Source organism: Entelurus aequoreus, linkage group LG01 (genome assembly GCF_033978785.1).
Source record: "Entelurus aequoreus isolate RoL-2023_Sb linkage group LG01, RoL_Eaeq_v1.1, whole genome shotgun sequence".
Taxonomy (NCBI): Eukaryota; Metazoa; Chordata; class Actinopteri; order Syngnathiformes; family Syngnathidae; genus Entelurus; species Entelurus aequoreus.
In genome coordinates this window covers 74920876-74940875 of record NC_084731.1, presented here as the reverse complement: position 1 = coordinate 74940875, position 20000 = coordinate 74920876, and the positions used below count along the sequence as shown (strand labels likewise).

Sequence of the window (20000 nt, the reverse complement as noted above, 5' to 3'; positions counted from 1 at the left end):
CTGTCCTACGGCCACCAGCTAATCTCAATATGAGCGTCCCAACATATCAATCACCCTGGCTAAACTGTCCAGTAGTTCACAGCACCCCTCTGTCACAGCCATCCAGCCTCCATCTTGGATCATCTAGGCTGCTTCAGCATGAGCCACACCTGTCTACACTGCCACATACCATCTCTACAACACTAGAGCTTCAAGCAGCAAAGACTCCTACACCAGGTGGTAGACAGGAGAACTACACACTGACGCAGTCTCTGCCTTCAACTGTGACATCTGCATGGGCACCGCCTCCCCTCACTACGCTGAATGTTTCTATGCTGCAGCCTACACCTCAAGCCTCACAAGTAGCGAGTTATGCCAGCCCACAGACATCAGTTACATCAGGCTACCTGTCTAACCAGCCTACCACAGTGATGATTAACAATGTACAGGACAGAGTGCCACCAGCTGCACAACTGCAATACCTGCCCATGCAGACAACACCAGTAAATCCAGCGCCAGTGCAGCAATACACCCCACTCCCGTCCGCACAGCCAGTGTGGCAATACACCCCACTCCCGCCTGCACAGCCCGTGCAGCAACACGCTCCACTGTTTGCACAACCAGCTTATCAACCCCCACAGATAGCAACAGCGCCATATTCTGCACCACAGCTACCTGTTGCGGCTGGCACTCAGCCAGTTATCAATCCATCGCCCTACAGCGCTGCCACTCCCCTGGGGACTGTCTATCAGCCTCCATCAACCATCGCTACACAGCAATTACACCAGTCACCACTGCCAACGCAGAACCAACAGCTGCAACTCTACCAGCCTGTGTATCCGCCATCAACTCAGCCAGCATATCAACTGGTGTCTCCCCCTGCTGGTTTCACTCTGCAACAGCCCCCATCAACTCAACAGGTTCAGTACAGTCCCCAGTCTCAGTATACGCCACTACAGGTACCTTACACTACCAAGTCCCCCAGACAGCCTGTTCCAATACCTGAACTGCCTAAGTTGGTGCATGACAGTGAGAGAGAGTTTGCTGATTTAAAAATGGCGTTAGATCACCTGCTCAATCCACACACTGAACTTTCTGAACATTACAAATACCGTGTGCTTATGGAACACTTGATCCTGGATGAAGCTAAGCTAATAGCTCAGTCACACAGACATTATGTACAGCCCTACACCGCCGCCATGCAGGCTTTGCAGAGACAGTACGGGCAGCCACATCAGTTGGCACAAAGTGAGATTGCAGCCATCCTGAACTCTCCTGATGTCAAACCAGGAGACCCCAAAGCCTTCCAGAGCTTCGCCCTCAACGTTGACTTGCTAGTAGGAATGCTAACCTCATTGGAAGGGCCTAATGGGATGGAAGTGATGTCTACTGGCCATGTTGACCGGCTACTTAGCAAACTCCCTAAACACATGAGAGACAATTTTGTGGAGCATCTGCAGGTTCAGGGGCGCCTCAGCACCAGCAGCCTAAATCCATACAACCTCAGAGACCTCGCAGAGTGGCTCAAGGTGAAGGCAGAAGCTCAGAGACTGTCCGCAAAAATGGCACAGCGCCATCGAGCTGAAGGAGCACCGCCTGCCAATCGAGACAGACCTGTTCCTTCTCCCCGGCCTCGGACTCGGCCTGTTTCTGTGTATCACGGCGCAGACCAGCCCAAATCAGCCGAAACGACTCGGCCAGCAGCTAGGCAACAAAAGTTTAAAAGGATGTGTCTTTTCTGCAAGAGTACAGAGCACTACTTGTCGCAGTGTCCAGACATTATTCAATGCTCAACACAGGAAATTGAGAAGTGGATAGCAGGCGGAAAGCGCTGTCGTAACTGTGGCCGTACTAACCACGATGAAGAGAGCTGCACATTAAAGAAACCTTGCAGCGAGTGTCAGGAGATCCACCTGAGAGTGCTGCATGACATCACCAGGCCGGGCCCCCAAATCTTCCTCATCACACCCAAAGACTGCACCTCAGCGGCTAACTCGATGCAGGGAGGGAAAGTATACCTCAAGGTGGTGCCAATCATTATCAGTCATGGGACCAGATCACTGCAGACCTATGCAATCCTCGATGATGGAGCTGAACGCACCATAATACTCCCAGCTGCAGTTCGAGACCTGAAGCTCAGGGGCAGAGCAGAGTCCCTCACCCTGCGGACTGTTCGTCAGGATGTGGTTCACCTCACTGGAGCATCAGTTGACTTTCATGTAGCTTCTCCAGCATCACCATCACAGCAGCATTTGGTTGAGAGGGCCTACACAGCAGGTCGACTCACCCTGACAGAGCAATCTTATCCAATAGCAGCGCTCCAGAGACGCTACCATCACCTGAGAGGATTACAACTGCAGAGCTTCAATAAGGTGCAACCACTGCTGCTCCTTGGTGCAGATTACACTCACCTGATCACTGCTACAGAACCTGTGAGGTTTGGCCCAAAGGGAGGACCCGTAGCTATCCATACAGCACTCGGCTGGACGCTTCAAGGCCCAGATGGTTCCCAGTCCCCCGCTGCATCATGCTACTACACCGCCTTCAAGCCTACACCAGATGACATCTACCAACAAGTCGAACGCCTCTGGCAGCTTGATGTGCTCCCATTCCGTAGCGAGCGGCTAGCAGTGCGGTCTCGCCTGGACCAGGAAGCGGTGAGCGTCTTGGAAGCACGCACTAAGAGAGTGAAGGTTGGTGACACACTTCGCTACACTACACCCCTGCTCCGGATAAAAGGTGCACCACCACTAAAAGCAGATGTTGAAGCAGTGATGCCAAAGCTACGCAGTACAGAGAGACGACTGCTTAAAGACACTGTCAAAGCTAAAATATATGAAGCAGAGATCCAGAAGCTTATAGATGGTGGGTGTGTCACAAAGCTCCAGGAGGGAGAGGGAAACAGCTCCAGAGAGTCATGGTTCATACCTCATCACCTCGTCCATCATAATGGCAAACATCGCCTTGTCTTTGACTGCTCCTTTAATCATGGTGGTCTCTCTCTCAATGAGCAGCTTCTCCCAGGTCCAACCCTCGGCCCATCTCTCATCGGGGTCCTCCTGCGGTTCCGCCAGCACGCTGTCGCCATCAGTGGAGATATCCGAGCCATGTTCCACCAAGTTCGGCTGCTACCGGAGGACCAGCCGTTGCTGAGGTTTGTTTGGAGAAACCTGCAAAGGGAGAAACAGCCTGACGTATACCAATGGCAGGTCTTGCCATTTGGTACCACAAGCAGCCCGTGTTGTGCAACATTTGCCCTGCAAAAACATGTAAAAGAATGTGCTGCAGGAAATGAAGACATCCTGCAGTCCATCGAACAGTCTTTCTACGTGGACAACTGTCTGCAGAGCCTGTCAACGACTGAGTCAGCCAAGCTCCTGGTGGACAAGATGCGACAATGTCTGGCCTCAGGAGGATTTGAGATTCGACAGTGGGCAAGTAACTTCTCATGTGTTGTCTCCCACTTGCCTTCCAGTGCCCGATCTGAAAGCACAGAGCTGTGGCTGGCCGAGAAATGCAACGATCCACAGGAGCCAGCCCTTGGTCTGCGGTGGTATTGTCCAACTGATCGGCTTGGTTTCAAGCCAAAGCCCCCAGAGAGTGAGACCCCTACTATGCGGTACATCTATAAGGTACTCGCCCGCCAGTATGATCCGATCGGGATCATTATCCCGTACACTACACGAGCCAAGATTCTCGTCCAGAGACTGTGGGCAAAGAAGAGGAGCTGGGACGACCCGAATCTCCCGCCTGACATCCTCCAGGCCTGGTCCAGCTGGGAGAGAGAACTCCCCGAGCTGGCCAACATCTCCATCCCTCGGACCTATGCACCATTGGAGCTTGCTACCGACACCACAGAGTATACTCTCCACGTCTTCTGTGACTCCTCTGAGCAAGCCTACGGGTCAGTGGCATATCTCACCACAAGAACTAATGACACTGTCTATGTCTCATTTGTGATGGCAAGGTCTAGAGTGGCCCCAAAACGCCAGCAGTCAATGCCACGGTTGGAGCTCTGTGCAGCGCTGACAGGAGCCCAGCTGTCCTCCCTCCTTCACAAAGAGCTCACCTTGTGTATTGCCCAGACCTTCTTATGGACTGACTCCACAACAGTTCTCACCTGGCTGACATCTCAGTCGTGCAGGTTCAAGGTTTTCGTGGGAACAAGGGTTTCTGAGATCCAGGAGCTGACTGCCTCACACACCTGGAGGTATGTGGATACAGCCAACAATCCGGCCGACGATCTCACCCGTGGCAAGATGTTAGCTGAGCTGGTTGCGCCAAATCGTTGGATCCTGGGACCAGCATTCCTTTGCCGTCCACCGGATGAATGGCCATCCTGTCCTAGCATCACAGAGCCAGAGGACCGTGGTGAGTTAAAACATAGTGTTTTTTGTGCTCTCACACAGACCAGCTCACCACCCAAGATACCAGATCTCACCCGGTTCAGCAGCTGGAGAGAGTTGGTCAAGGCCACGCAACAGTCTCTTCATGGGGCGGCAGCCGACCCTGCTTCACCCCTGTGTGACCTAAGAGATGCTGAAGTCCACCTGCTCAAAACCAGCCAAACAGACTGCTTCTCTGAAGAAATCAGATGCCTCAGAGCCGGCAAGCCTGTGCCACCCAGCAGCAGGCTGAGTACGCTCGCCCCAGAATTAGACCCGACATTGGGTCTTATACGGGTTGGAGGACGCCTGCGCCGTTTAGAGAGCTCTATCCCCACTGACACTCACCCAATACTGTTGGATCCCCGTCATGCAGTCACCACACTCCTCATTAAAGAGATGGATGCTCAGCTACACCACCCTGGACCTGATAGGGTGTTTGCAGAGATGAGGCGCTACTACTGGGTTCTGCGAGGGAGGCAGGCTATCAAAAAGTATCAGAGAGCTTGCAATGGTTGCATGAAGTGGAGAGGGAAGCCAGTGGTGCCGAGGATGGCAGACCTGCCCTCAGCCCGTCTGCGGCTGCTCAAGCCTCCATTCTTCTCAACAGGCGTGGACTGCTTTGGCCCGTACATGGTCAAGGCTGGGAGGCGAAGTGAAAAGCGCTGGGGGATCATTTTCAAATGTCTCACGACGAGATGTATACATCTGGATCTACTCACCAGCCTCGACACAGATGCTTTCCTCCTCGCACTGAGACGGTTCATCGCACGGAGAGGCACTCCCTTTGAGGTCCTCTCTGATCAGGGGACTAACTTCAGAGGAGCAGATAAGGAGCTGAAGGAGGCCTTTGCAGCAATGGAATCACAGTTGCAGGAGCGGCTTGCAGAAAAACAGATTAAGTTCCGTCTTAACCCACCAGCATCTCCCCACTTTGGTGGTGTCTGGGAGCGTGAGATTCAATCAGTCAAGAAATCCCTGCAAGTGGTCATAGGTGCACAAGTGCTCCAAGAAGAGGTTCTGCTCACACTCCTAATCGAAGTGGAAGGCATCCTTAATGCCAAGCCTTTAGGATATGTATCCTCGGATGTGGCCGATCCAGACCCAGTGACGCCCAGCATGTTGTTGATGGGGCGGCAGGATGCCTCTCTTCCACAAGTTGCCTATGCTCCTGACACCATCACCAGGAGGCGCTGGCGTCATTGCCAGATGATGGTCGACCACTTCTGGACACAGTTCATCAGAAACTACTTGCCCTCTCTTCAAACCCGCCAGAGATGGCGCCAACACACAGATCATCTCCCCCTGGACACAGTTGTGATGATTGTTGATCCTCAGCTTCCACGGGCTCACTGGCCAATGGGCAGGGTGGTGAAGTTAAATGCAAGTGATGATGGATGTATACGGACTGCTGAAGTCAAAGTTGGAGAGAAGACTTACGTGAGACCAGTTGCTCGGCTGGTCCAGCTGTCAGCTCTTCCTGAGGATAATCCTGTTTAAAGGACTGTTGTGGGAATTTATGTTTGTTTCAAAATTGCCATGCTATTTAGGGGGCGGCTGTTATAAATTCCCTTTGTCAGAAGAGTAAGAGAAAGTTCCCTATTTAATATGATAATTGTTGAATATAATTGACTATATTATTGTTGACGTAAACAAGCTATTATTGTAGTCATGCACCTTTAAGTTACGTCTGTTTTGAGTCAGGCAGTTTACCGGGCAGCTATGTTTACTTTTCCGGGGTCCTTCGGGCAATGTGGAACAGTGTGTGTACGTGAGAGTGTGCTTAGCTGCTGCTGCTACAAAGCAATATATAAAGAAGAAGTTAAAAAGTAAAACGGTGTCCTTATTCCCTAACCGGAGTACGCTCACGGGTGAAGAGTCCCAGCACAACAACAACAACATCAGTTTAAACATATAGTTCTTTAATATATATATATATATGTATATATATATATATATATATGTATATATATATATATATATGTATATATATATATATATATATATATGTATATATATATATATATATATATATATATATATATATATATATATATATATGTATGTGTATATATATATATATATATATATATGTATGTATGTGTATATATATATATATATATATATATATATATATATGTATATATATATATGTGTATATATATATATGTATATAAACATACACAAATATATATATATATATATTTGTGTATGTTTATATATTTGTATATATGTGTGTTTACAAAATTTGAAAAAATACTAATGTATATACAGTATTAGCTATGTTGAGCAGTTTAATGTAGTAATACTCATTTTGAAAATAATACATTGTATATAGAATTTTTTTATTTATTGATATTGTAACACACAGGAAAAATGCCAATATTACAACACAATTATAACATTATTTGTAATATTTTATTAATATATTAGATATATTTTTCTTGGCAATTTACTTTTAAATGACTTTTGTAACATTTTGATTTGTTTATTGGTTCCAAACTGGAGCAGCTGGTGATAATTTGTTCAAATACATGTTCCATACATGTTGTTGGATAATTGGACAAAGTGTTTAAAAAAGGAAGTACAATTTTTATTGAAATATGTTTAAAAATTAAGGACCTGATTTATGTTTTTCTGCCCTAACGACCATTTAAACTTGAATTTATAACAAATTTAGTTGATCAAATTATTTTTACTGCTATCTAGTGGTCATTCATCTGCATTACACCCACATCACCTTATGAATAAATAATAAATGGGTTATACTTGTATAGCGCTTTTCTACCTTCAAGGTACTCAAAGCGCTTTGACAGTATTTCTACATTTACCCATTCACACACTGATGGCGGGAGCTGCCATGCAAGGCGCTAACCAGCAGCTATCAGAGGCAAAGGGTGAAGTGTCTTGCCCAAGGACACAACGGACGTGACTAGGAAGGTAGAAGGTGGGAATTGAACCCCAGTAACCAGCAACACTCCGATTGCTGGCACAGCCACTCTACCAACTTCGCCCCGCGTCATCGATTCGTTGGTTCTATATACATACATACTGCTCAAGCGTCCTCTGCGCACAGCAAATATATGCCGCACACCAAATCAAATCCCATCTGAATTCTAAACAAAATAAACACATTTATTCTGTGTAATTTTGCAATGCAACTTTGAGTGTCAGTGACAACAAGCGGCCCTAACACCTTGAATGGATAACTTTACAGTCAAGTAAAGACAAATTAGTTCGTTTTATAAAATAAATACAATAAGTATGAGAAGATATATGAAATTTTTAAGGATAATTAAATACAGTTTTCCTATTTTTTAGCGTCTTTGTTGCTGCAGATCGCACTTGTGCTCTGTGGCGCCCCCCGGTGGCCATTGCGCTGCAGCGTCACCCCTGTGAAAGCAGCAGAGTGGTATGTTCCACTCGTCACGTCAACATGGAGGCTCTGCAAACATTTTAAACAACATGGAAGTCGACAACTGATCAAGTAACACCTTCCAACACCTTCAAAGTCAACTTTGTTGATTTTATTCCTGTAGTTTGTCGCCCGCAGCAGCTGACTTTTGGTTTTTAAATTAGACGCTGCCGTTCTCGTTTTTATGACTTGACCGAGCTGCCCTTTTAAATATCATTAGTGTTGTTATCACCTGCGGTAGTGTTTGCAGATGGAACCCAGACACGTGACACGGATTCACCAAGAGGTCAGTTCTCTCCCTGCACCTTTTTCTGCCGACGTAAGGCAAAGACAACACGCGGACTTGAACGTGGTGACGGTGACCGCAGGTACGAGTCCTTATTAGGACTTCCGGTCGGCAAGAACCCGAAATAGACTGGAAAACAATAAAGATGGCGAATGTTTGTTGTCAGGATGGAGTCAGGCGGATGCTGTGAGAGGATCCAGACTTTGCTTCTCACAACAGTGGACTCTCATCCTAGACTCTAAAGACCGGACGACCATCAGGACAGTCCTCCCACCTGGACCGCGTGGACCACAGCCTGCAGAGTCAGTACACAAACACACACTACTACTACTATATGTATTTAGGTGTTTTTTGACACAAAAATGTGCGTTCAAAATTTCTCATATTTTTTCCAATAATTGAATAATATCAGTTATAACAGTGAATAATATATTAATTTGATTATTATATATATTTTCACGTAAACTGTAAAAAAAAAAAAAAAAAATCAATTTTATTGGTGTCTGAATCTGAGTAATACTGTACAAAATGAGCTAAGGAGCTAGCCTAACATGTTAGCATGCTTACATAAAATTGCTAACTTTTAGCATGTGTGCTGATGTTAGCGTGATAACAGTTAGCCAGTTCCATATACCAAGTTATATGACTCTAAGGCAGTGGTTCTTAACCTTGTTGGAGGTACCGAACCCCAACAGTTTCATATGCGCATTCATCGAACCCTTCTTTAGTAATAAATCAAATGTTTTTTTTTTTTAAAATTCAGGACAAAGTTATGTTTTTGGTAACACTTTAGTATGGGGAACATATTCTAAGTAACAAATACTTAAATTAGAGTTTTTTGGACACTAGGGGAACTTATTCCAAGTAACAAAGACTTAATTTAGAGTTATTTGGTTAGGGTTAGGGTTAGGGTTAGGGTTAGAGCAGACCTGGGCATTCTGCGGCCCGCGGGCCACATCCGGCCCTTTGTGCATCCCTGTCCGGCCCGCGTGAGGCCAATCATAAATTACAAAATACATTTAAAAAAGTATCTATGTCGAGTGTGCAATACAACGGTGCTGCTTTTGTTTTGAAAAGCGTTATTTGTATTACTTCCGTGTGGACGTATGCACATGCGTGATTGTGAGTGAATGTGAACAGCTGCAATCACAAATTACAAAATAAAGTTGATAAAACGTTCTATGTCGTGCGCTCAATACAACTGTGCTGCTTTTATTTTGAAAAGTGTTATTTATGGCCGTATGTCCGTGTGTAACCTGTGAGTGAAGGTGCTCAGCGACTAGTGATGCACGGTTTACACCTGAGACACTAAAAAGAGAAAAGTTGATGACGAATGGCGTGTTTTCAACAAGACTTGACATGGACTGCCAAGCAACGTTCCCTCTAAGGTGCGCGCCTGCGCACTGCTCAAGCGTCCTCTGCGCACAGCAAATATATGCCGCACACCAAATCAAATCCCATCTGAATTCTAAACAAAATAAACACATTTATTCTGTGTAATTTTGCAATGCAACTTTGAGTGTCAGTGACAACAAGCGGCCCTAACGGTGTTCATCAACACCGTTCAATTGAACACCGTTCAATTATTGTAATGTCTATCGAGATGCTTCGAGGCCAGGAATTATATCGATCACTTTATTGAGCAAAACTGTTTATATTCGGCCATAACCACACCAAAAACATGAGTAAAATACTTCTATCTCGAAAAACTAGTCATTTTCTGCCGTACAAACCAGGCCAAAACCAACTTGTCATCTGTCACCAACACGCATACCACTAAACCACTGGTGCGTTTATGGCCACACAAAAAGTCGGACAACTCAAACACCACACAAAGTTACACTATGACTCCTCAGTCATACGTGTGCTTTTTTTACTGTCATTTATTATTAATGTTAATTTATTTATATTAATCATGGAATGCTGTTACTAGAGAAAGTTACAAGAATGCACACTTCATCCTATGCTTACATTTCATTGTGCAACATGAGGATGTTTAAAGGCCTACTGAAATGAATTTTTTTTATTTAAACGGGGATAGCAGATCCATTCTGTGTGTCATACTTGATCATTTCGCGATATTGCCATATTTTTGCTGAAAGGATTTAGTAGAGAACATTGACGATAAAGTTTGCAACTTTTGGTCGCTGATAAAAAAACGCCTTGCCTGTACCGGAAGTAGCGTGACGTCGCAGGTTGAAAGGCTCCTCACATTTCCCCATTGTTTACACCAGCAGCGAGAGCGATTTGGACCGAGAAAGCGACAATTACCCCATTAATTTGAGCAAGGATGAAAGATTCGTGGATGAAGAACGTGAGAGTGAAGGACTAGAGTGCAGTGCAGGACGTATCTTTTTTTGCTCTGACCGTAACTTAGGTACAAGGGTTCTTTGGATTCCACACTTTCTCCTTTTTCTATTGTGGATCACGGTTTGTATTTTAAACCACCTCGGATACTATATCCTCTTGAAAATGAGTCGAGAACGCAAAATGGACATTCACAGTGACTTTTATCTCCACGACAATACATCGGCGAAGCACTTTAGCTACGGAGCTAACATGATAGCATCGGGCTTAACTGCAGATATAAACAAAATAAATAAACCCCTGACTGGAAGGATAGACAGAAAATCAACAATACTATTAAACCATGGACATGTAACTACACGGTTAATGCTTTCCAGCCTGGCGAAGCTTAACAATGCTGTTGCTAACGACGCCATTGAAGCTAACTTAGCTATGGGACCTCACAGAGCTATGCTAAAAACATTAGGTATCCACTTACGCCAGCCAGCCCACATCTGCTCATCAACACCCGTGCTCACCTGCGTTCCAGCGATCGACGGCGCGACGAAGGACTTCACCCGATCATCGATGCGGTCGGCGGCTAGCGTCGGATAGCGCGTCTGCTATCCGACTCAAAGTCCTCCTGGTTGTGTTGCTGCAGCCAGCCCCTAATACACCGATCCCACCTACAACTTTCGTCTTTGCAGTCTCCATTGTTCATTAAACAAATTGCAAAAGATTCACCAACACAGATGTCCAGAATACTGTGGAATTTTGCGATGAAAACAGAGCTTTTTGTATTGAATACAATGGTGTCCGAATACTTCAGTTTCAACGATTGACGTCACACGCATACGTCATCATACATAGACGTTTTCAACCGGAAGTTTCGCGGGAAATTTAAAATTGCATTTTATAAGTTAACCCGGCCGTATTGGCATGTGTTGCAATGTTAAGATTTCATCATTGATATATAAACTATCAGACTGCGTTGTCGGTAGTAGTGGGTTTCAGTAGGCCTTTAAGGGGAACTAAATCTGATCTCTGAAAGGGGTACAAATGATTTCCAAAGCAGTGCTTTTGGTATAAAGTTAAGTTAGGTTAAATGAAAGTATTATTATTATTATCATTATTATTATTATTTATCTTACGGTATATATAAAAAATAATATTGAGCAAAATTTAATTGAAATATTGTTGATGTGGCCCCCCAGCAGTGCTCGGGTTGCTCTTGCGGCCCCCGGTAAAAATTAATTGCCCACCCCTGGGTTAGAGGGTTAGGGCCACGGTTAGAGGGTTAGGGTTATAATAAGGCCATGCCGAATAAGGCATTAATAAGTACTTAATAATGACTAGTTAAGAGCCAATATGTTACTAATTTGCATGTTAATAAGCAACTAATTAATGATGAATATGTTCCCCATTCTAAAGTGTTACCATGTTTTTTTACTGGTGCACAAAATGAACCGTGCATGAACATCAACCTCCAAAGTTATGATACTTCCATATACTAAAGTAATGTCCGATCATTACCTTATAAAATTTGAAGTTTTGACTCTTTGTCAACAAGCTAATAATAATAATAACTGCTATAGCGGCCGCAACATTAATGCTGCCACAACGATGACTCTTGCTGACCTACTGCCTTCGGTAATAGCACCATTCCCAAATTATGTCGGCTCTATTGATAAACTCACTAACAACTTTGACGATGCCTTGCGCGAAATTATTGATAGTATAGCACCGCTAAAGCAAAAAAGGGCCCCTAAAAGGCGCACCCCATGGTTTACAGAAGAAATTAGAGCTCATAAATTATCATGTAGAAAACTGGAACGCAAATGGCGCGCGACTAAACTTGAGGTTTTCCATCAAGCATGGAGTGATAGTTTAATAACTTATAAACGCATGCTTACCTTAGCTAAAGCTAAATACTACTCAAATCTCATCCGCCTCAACAAAAACGATCCTAAATTTCTGTTTAGTACAGTAGCATCGCTAACCCAACAAGGGACTCCTCCCAGTAGCTCCACCCACTCGGCAGATGATTTTATGAATTTCTTTAATAAGAAAATTGAACTCATTAGAAAGGAGATTAAAGACAACGCATCCCAGCTACAACTGGGCTCTATTAACACAAATACGACTGTATATACGACGGACACTGCCCTCCAAAATAGTCTCTCTATTTTTGATGAAATAACATTAGAGGAATTATTACAGCGTGTAAGTGGGATAAAACAAACAACATGTTTACTTGACCCACTTCCTGGGAAACTTATCAAGGAACTGTTTGTATTATTAGGTCCATCAGTGTTAAATATTATAAACTTATCACTTTCCTCCGGCACTGTTCCCCTAGCATTCAAAAAAGCGGTTATTCATCCTCTGCTCAAAAGACCTAACCTCGATCCTGACCTCATGGTAAACTACCGACCGGTCTCCCACCTTCCGTTTATTTCCAAAATTCTCGAAAAAACTGTTGCACAGCAGCTAAATGAACACTTAGTGACTAACAATCTCTGTGAACCTTTTCAATCCGGTTTCAGGGCAAATCACTCTACGGAGACAGCCCTCGCAAAAATGACTAATGATCTATTGCTAACGATGGATTCTGATGCGTCATCTATGTTGCTGCTTCTTGATCTTAGCGCCGCTTTCGATACCGTCGATCATAATATTTTATTAGAGCGTATCAAAACACGTATTGGTATGTCAGACTTAGCCTTGTCTTGGTTTAACTCTTATCTTACTGACAGGATGCAGTGCGTCTCCCATAACAATGTGACCTCGGACTATGTCAAGGTAACGTGCGGAGTTCCCCAGGGTTCGGTTCTTGGCCCTGCACTCTTTAGTATTTACATGCTGCCGCTGGGTGACATCATACGCAAGTACGGTGTTAGCTTTCACTGTTATGCTGATGACACTCAACTCTACATGCCCCTAAAGCTGACCAACACGCCGGACTGTAGTCAGCTGGAGGCGTGTCTTAATGAAATTAAACAATGGATGTCCGCTAACTTTTTGCAACTCAACGCTAAGAAAACGGAAATGCTGATTATCGGTCCTGCTAGACACCAACATCTATTTAATAATACCACCTTAACATTTGACAACCAAACAATTAAACAAGGAGACTCGGTAAAGAATCTGGGTATTATCTTCGACCCAACTCTCTCGTTTGAGTCACACATTAAGAGTGTTACTAAAACGGCCTTCTTTCATCTCCGTAATATCGCTAAAATTCGTTCCATCTTGTCCACTAGCGACGCTGAGATCATTATTCATGCGTTCGTTACGTCTCGTCTCGATTACTGTAACGTATTATTTTCGGGCCTCCCTATGTCTAGCATTAAAAGATTACAGTTGGTACAAAATGCGGCTGCAAGGCTTTTGACAAAAACAAGAAAGTTTGATCATATTACGCCTATACTGGCTGACTTGCACTGGCTTCCTGTGCACTTAAGATGCGACTTTAAGGTTTTACTACTTACGTATAAAATATTACACGGTTTAGCTCCAGCCTATCTCGCCGATTGTATTGTACCATATGTCCCGACAAGAAATCTGCGTTCAAAGAACTCCGGCTTATTAGTGATTCCCAGAGCCAAAAAAAAGTCTGCGGGCTATAGAGCGTTTTCTATTCGGGCTCCAGTACTCTGGAATGCCCTCCCGGTAACAGTTAGAGATGCTACCTCAGTAGAAGCATTTAAGTCCCATCTTAAAACTCATTTGTATAATCTAGCCTTTAAATAGACCCCCCCTTTTTTAGACCAGTTGATCTGCCGTTTCTTTTCTTCTCTCCTCTTCTCCCCTGTCCCTTGCGAGGGGGAGTTGCATAGGTCCGGTGGCCATGGATGAAGTGCTGGCTGTCCAGAGCCGGGACCCCGGGTGGACCACTAGCCTGTGCATCGGTTGGGGACATCTCTGCGCTGCTGACCCGTCTCCGCTCGGGATGGTTTCCTGTTGGCCCCGCTGTGGACTGGACTCCCGCTGATGTGTTGGATCCACTGTGGACTGGACTTTCACAATGTTATGTCAGACCCACTCGACATCCGTTGCTTTCGGTCTCCCCTAGAGGGGGGGGGTTACCCACATATGCGGTCCTCTCCAAGGTTTCTCATAGTCATTCACCGACGTCCCACTGGGGTGAGTTTTTCCTTGCCCGTATGTGGGCTCTGTACCGAGGATGTCGTTGTGGCTTGTACAGCCCTTTGAGACACTTGTGATTTAGGGCTATATAAATAAACATTGATTGATTGATTGATTGATTGTTCAAACAACAAAACCAACACAGTGCATAAACTCACAACAAATTACACACCTGCAAATCAGTGTGACTTCTGCTGTTGCCGTATCCGTAATACGCTGATAGGGAGATGTTTTTATTTACACGATGAGTCTGGTGTGTCTTGACCTCCGCCGAACCCCTGAGGCCGACTCACCGAACCTTTAGGGTTCGATCGAACCCAGGTTAAGAACCACTGCTCTAAGGTGTATGGCTGCGGAAATAGAAAATAAAGTGCAAAATTAGATGAAAAAGATAGCATGCTTAAGTTGGCTTGCTAGCAAGCATGCTCTCATTCTAACATGCTAACAGTTAACAAGTGTCACATACCAAGTTATATGACTCTGGGGTGAACGGTTGCAAAACTAGCTAAAAAATTTAGCATGCTAATGTTAGCATGCTTTGCAAGCTAATATGAGCATGATAATAGTTAGCCAGTTTTATATACCAAGTTATATGACTCTAAGGTGTATGGCTGCGGAAATAGAAAAAGTGTAACATTCGATGAAAAAGTTAGCATGCTTAAGTTAGCTTGCTAGCATGCTATCGTTTGCATGCTAACAGTTAACAAGTGTCACATACCAAGTTATATGACTCTGGGGTGAACGGTTGCCAAACTAACTCAAAAAGTTAGCATGCTAATGTTAGCATGCTTGCAAGCTAACGTGAGCATGCTAACAGTTAACAAGTGTCACATACTAAGTTATATGACTCTGGGGTAAACGGTTGCAAAAGTAGCTCAAAAAGATAGCATGCTAATGTTAGCATGCTTCAAAGCTAACATGACCATGCTAACAGTTACTAAGTGTCACATACCAAGTTATATGACTCTAAGGTGTATGGCTGGGGAATTAGGGGAAAAAAAGAGTACAATTAGCTAAAAACGTTAGCACTTTAATGTTAGCATGCTTACACAAAATTTCTTGATAATTGTTAGCAAGTTTCATATATCAAGTTATATGACTCTAAGGTGTAAAATAAATACATTGTAATATTTTTTATGGATTTCAAAAAATTATTAATCCATTTAGAACGGGGATAATTAAGAATATATCTATATTTATTTCCAATACTGGCAACTGAGCTGCCAGTTTAATATCGTGACAAAATGTGGAAAGTTTTTCCATTTACAGTAAAAAAAAATATTTTAAAAAATGGCAGCTTAGTCTTTAGAATTTTACCGGAAAAAAACAAACAGTGGTGGAGTTTTTAAATGTACAGTAAAATACTTTAAATGTATAGTAAAATACTTTAAATACCAAGGTAACTTTGAAAAGATCAAGTACTTTATTGAGGCATATTTTAAAATGTTCTTGCACAAATGCTGCATCATAAATATGACTTTTAATCATCATATTACTGTAAATTCACCATATTAGTCAACAAGGTCTCTAATTAGCAGCGCGTCACCGCGGCTGTAGGCAACCTCCAGACATAGTGATTTTTCGAACATGACCTTGTCCAGTGGACAGTAGTTCAGTATTAATAATCTTACTTTAAGACGTTGCTATGGACATTTTAATATTTATATGATTTTAAGTTTGTGTTAATACGTTTTTTTGCTGCTATATTTCATGATTTGTGCTATTTTTTTGTTCAAATCGCAAACAAGCAAATCTGAGCTCAAATAAAGTAGCTTGTTGTCAATATTGAACAAAGTGTTACTGTGTGCAGAGTGCTGAGTGGAGCGTCCCCTAGTGGTGCAGTGAGGGCGCTGGTTGCAGACACAGGTGGTCAGCAGCTGATGGAGGTCAGCTTCTTCTTCTCCAACATTCAACCATTCATTCATTATTATTATTATTATTACTGAACACGTTGTCACTATCTTGTAGATCTGGGACCATCATGGACTCAGGAAGTGTCTCAACTTGACCGCCCTCAACAAACATGGCGCCGTCTACGATGACGGTAAGACATCTATACATTTATCTATACATCTATTATACATCTACAGCGCTCGAATTTTGCCACGACCGCCCTCGTCATTTGTCGTAATGCCCCAAAAATTTGAGCAACATTTGCGGCAAGAACATGCCGTGACCGCCCTTGACTGTTTACTTGTTAATGGACAAGGGATGTAACAGTAAACAGTATAATGATAATTTGCGATAATACCGTAACATTTTTTAATTACCAAAAAAACGTCATTTATTAATGCATTTTAGGCAACAGGATGTCAGGCGCATGCGCACTAGCGTCATTTGGCTGGATAATCGTGGTGGACTAAGGACACGGACTTTGCCGTAGAGATTTCCCCTCGGAGTAAACGGAGCCAAGCGCTTGGTTTAATGTCACTTCCCCTCGCTTCCCGCCGTGCGTTTAAGAGCGCACTGATGTGTTTAGATGGAGACAGGTGTGGACAATATTGGAGACACTTGTCCCCACACTAAAAGTATACAGCGAAGGAGAAAAGTAATTGATGTTTTGCAGCAGGCGATGTGTCATGAACGTTGTCACAACTTGTTTATAAAGTCTTTACTTTGTCTACTGGGATGTTCACTCCTTTATTTAACTGCAAACTGTAAATAACATCAATACTAGCTATAATGTTTTGTCATCTCATTGGATTGAACGCAGGCGGTGAAGATTGTTTATTCGATGTGTGAGGAATCACTCCGGGGTTTTTTTTTGTTGTTGGCCAAACTGTTGTACTGAAACACTAGGGAGGCATTGGAGAAGACCAAAGCTTATTTATTAGACTTCATCTTTATTAGTCAAACTGCTTTGTGTATTATTTTGATATCGAAAAGTAAACGCCAGGTTTTGTTTACATTAATTGTTTTTTTTCATGTCACTTCAAAAATCATTCATGTGACAGCATTTTTTTAATGTGTTATTGTGTATAGTTAATTCCTATACAACATATTTCTGGTCAAACTCATAATGGATCTGTCCCGATACATCATCTACATGATGTACATAAACTAAAAAAATAAAAACTATCAAAATGTAAAAATAGAGATAAAGGCATCATGTAATGACAAAAAGCTGACAAGTTGATGTTATTAATGAATAAAAAAACCTAATTTGTGTCTATAAATATATGGATAATGTTTATCTATAGTCTTTTTATTAGACATTACAAATGACATGATGGTATTACGTTCACACCCCAAAACTGCTTTACTTAATCAGTAATCATGATTTCAATATTGATAATAATCTTAATTATTACTTTGGCCATAATTGGCAGCCCTAGATCTCATACAGGAACACTATATATATATATATATATATAATTAGGGGTGTAACGGTATCTGTATTTGTATTGAACCGTTTCGGTACGGGGGTTTCGGTTCGGTTCGAAGGTGTACCGAACGAGTTTCCACACGAACATATTAAGTAGCTAAAGTCTTAACAAGCTGCTCCGCTTCGTACTGCCTCTGTCTCTGTCAGTACTCCGCAGCACCCAGCATTGTCCCACCCACACAACCATCTGATTGGTTACACACAGAGCGGTAACAGCCAATCAGCAGTGCGTATTCAGAGCGCATGGTGTCAGTGCTCCAGCGTTGAGCAGATACTGTAGGTGTTTTTAGCAGGCAAGCATCAGGCTGCAGACTCTCCCCAAATTATAATAAACACCTCCCAGTCAACTACTAGTAACATCACTATGAGCCCGTTGACCTTCTAGAAACATAAACTGCAGCTCAGCTCGCTCGCAGTCCTGGCTTGAGGTGAAGGCTAATTCGCTTTTAGCGTAACGTTAGCTCATTTTGCGGTGTGTGTGTGTGTGTGTGTGTTACGGACAGCAAAGCCCTGTCTGTCTGTTATTTCACTTTACCTTTTTCTGTGTTGATTGAGCTGCAAAAAAGGACATTATGTTCAATGAAGAGTTTCTGTCTCTGATAGTTGATATAATAATGTAAGTGCATCATTAAGCCTACATGAACTCCATGGTGTTCAGGGACGAATAGTCTCTCCTATTGCTATTGTACTATTTTTTCAGCTATAGTTACATTAATCATTAGTAATGGAGCAGCCTAGTTTTGAATGGCAGGGTCCCTGCTATCACATGTTGATAAAAATATAACATTTACATAATAAAAATCAACTACAGGCTTCCCAAATGCTGTAATAAATTAAGCATGATGAGTTGACTTGAAACTGTTTAATGTTGCACTTTTTATATGTAGAAGAAAAGTTATGTCATTGTATTTAATCTGAGCAACAACTTGAGGCAGTTTAATGTTGATTAATGTGGACCCCGACTTAAACAAGTTGAAAAACTTATTGGGGTGTTACCATTTAGTGGTCAATTGTACGGAATATGTACTGTACTGTGCAATCTAGTAATAAAAGTCTCAATCAATCAATCAAAAAAAGCACTTCATATGTAGAAAGGTTTTGTTAAGAAACCAATCCGAGCCTTATCTTATTTAGTTTTTATTTTATATATGTTGACCACATTAACCCTGGCAATGGACCCTGTGTGTATATGAATGTTATGCCATTGTTTACAAATTTGGTAAATAAATAACCAAAAAATTTATATTTTGTTGTTTTATTACTGTACCAAAAATGAAGCGAACCGTGATATTTAAACCGAGGTACATCATTGTATTTCATTTATATTTACATCTAACACAATTTCCCAACTCATATGGAAACAGGGGTTTATATATATATATATGTATATGTATATACAGTATATATATCTCCTGCCTCGAAAGAAAATAATGTTTGCCTTGGTGCCCTTCTAACTTGCCTTTAAGGCAACAACTTGACTTTAAAAAGTAAAAATTCGAGGCCTGCATCCATACATCTATACATCTATGTATACATCAATCTATCTATCTATCTATCTATCTATCTATCTATCTATCTATCTATCTATCTATCTATCTATCTATCTATCTATCTATCTATCTATCTATCTATCTATCTATCTATCTATCTATCTATCTATCTAAACATTATTTAATAAAAAAAGAGCAGAAGTATTCATAAAAAAATACTTTGTTAAATTTAAAAAATCTAATTTACGGAATTAAATCAGTTTTGTATTATGAAATATATTTTGAAATAATGATGTATGTAAAATATTTTATTTATTTAAAAGCTTTTTTGAAAATTAATTTTATTCGTATATTATATTTTATAGTATTTATTACTATATGTATATTATATTATATTTTCTTCATAATTTTACTTATTCCATTAAATATAAATAAAAAATGTCAGATAATTTATCAAATTAAAAAAAAAGTTTTTATTTTAAAAATAATACATAAATCTTATTAAATAAAAAATAAATCACATTCACTGATTTAAAAGATTATTTAGATTATTAAATATAATTTCTAATAATTATTTATGTATGTAAAAACATTTTATTTATACAATACTTGCGTAAAAGCATTT

At 42.1% G+C, this 20000-nt stretch overlaps 1 protein-coding gene across 1 annotated transcript in view; it reads left to right on the top strand.

Moving 5' to 3' along the window:
- The first annotated feature begins 7748 nt into the window (after positions 1–7748).
- The window catches only part of zgc:136971 (S9 family peptidase), a 44607-nt gene continuing 32355 nt past the window's right edge, over positions 7749–20000 (top strand). Inside the window, exons 1-4 of the mRNA XM_062058041.1 lie at positions 7749–8147; positions 8232–8367; positions 16311–16386; positions 16469–16544. Coding sequence (XP_061914025.1) covers positions 8030–8147; positions 8232–8367; positions 16311–16386; positions 16469–16544 — 406 coding nt within the window. The 5' untranslated portion in view covers positions 7749–8029. The remainder of the gene's footprint in view (positions 8148–8231; positions 8368–16310; positions 16387–16468; positions 16545–20000) is intronic.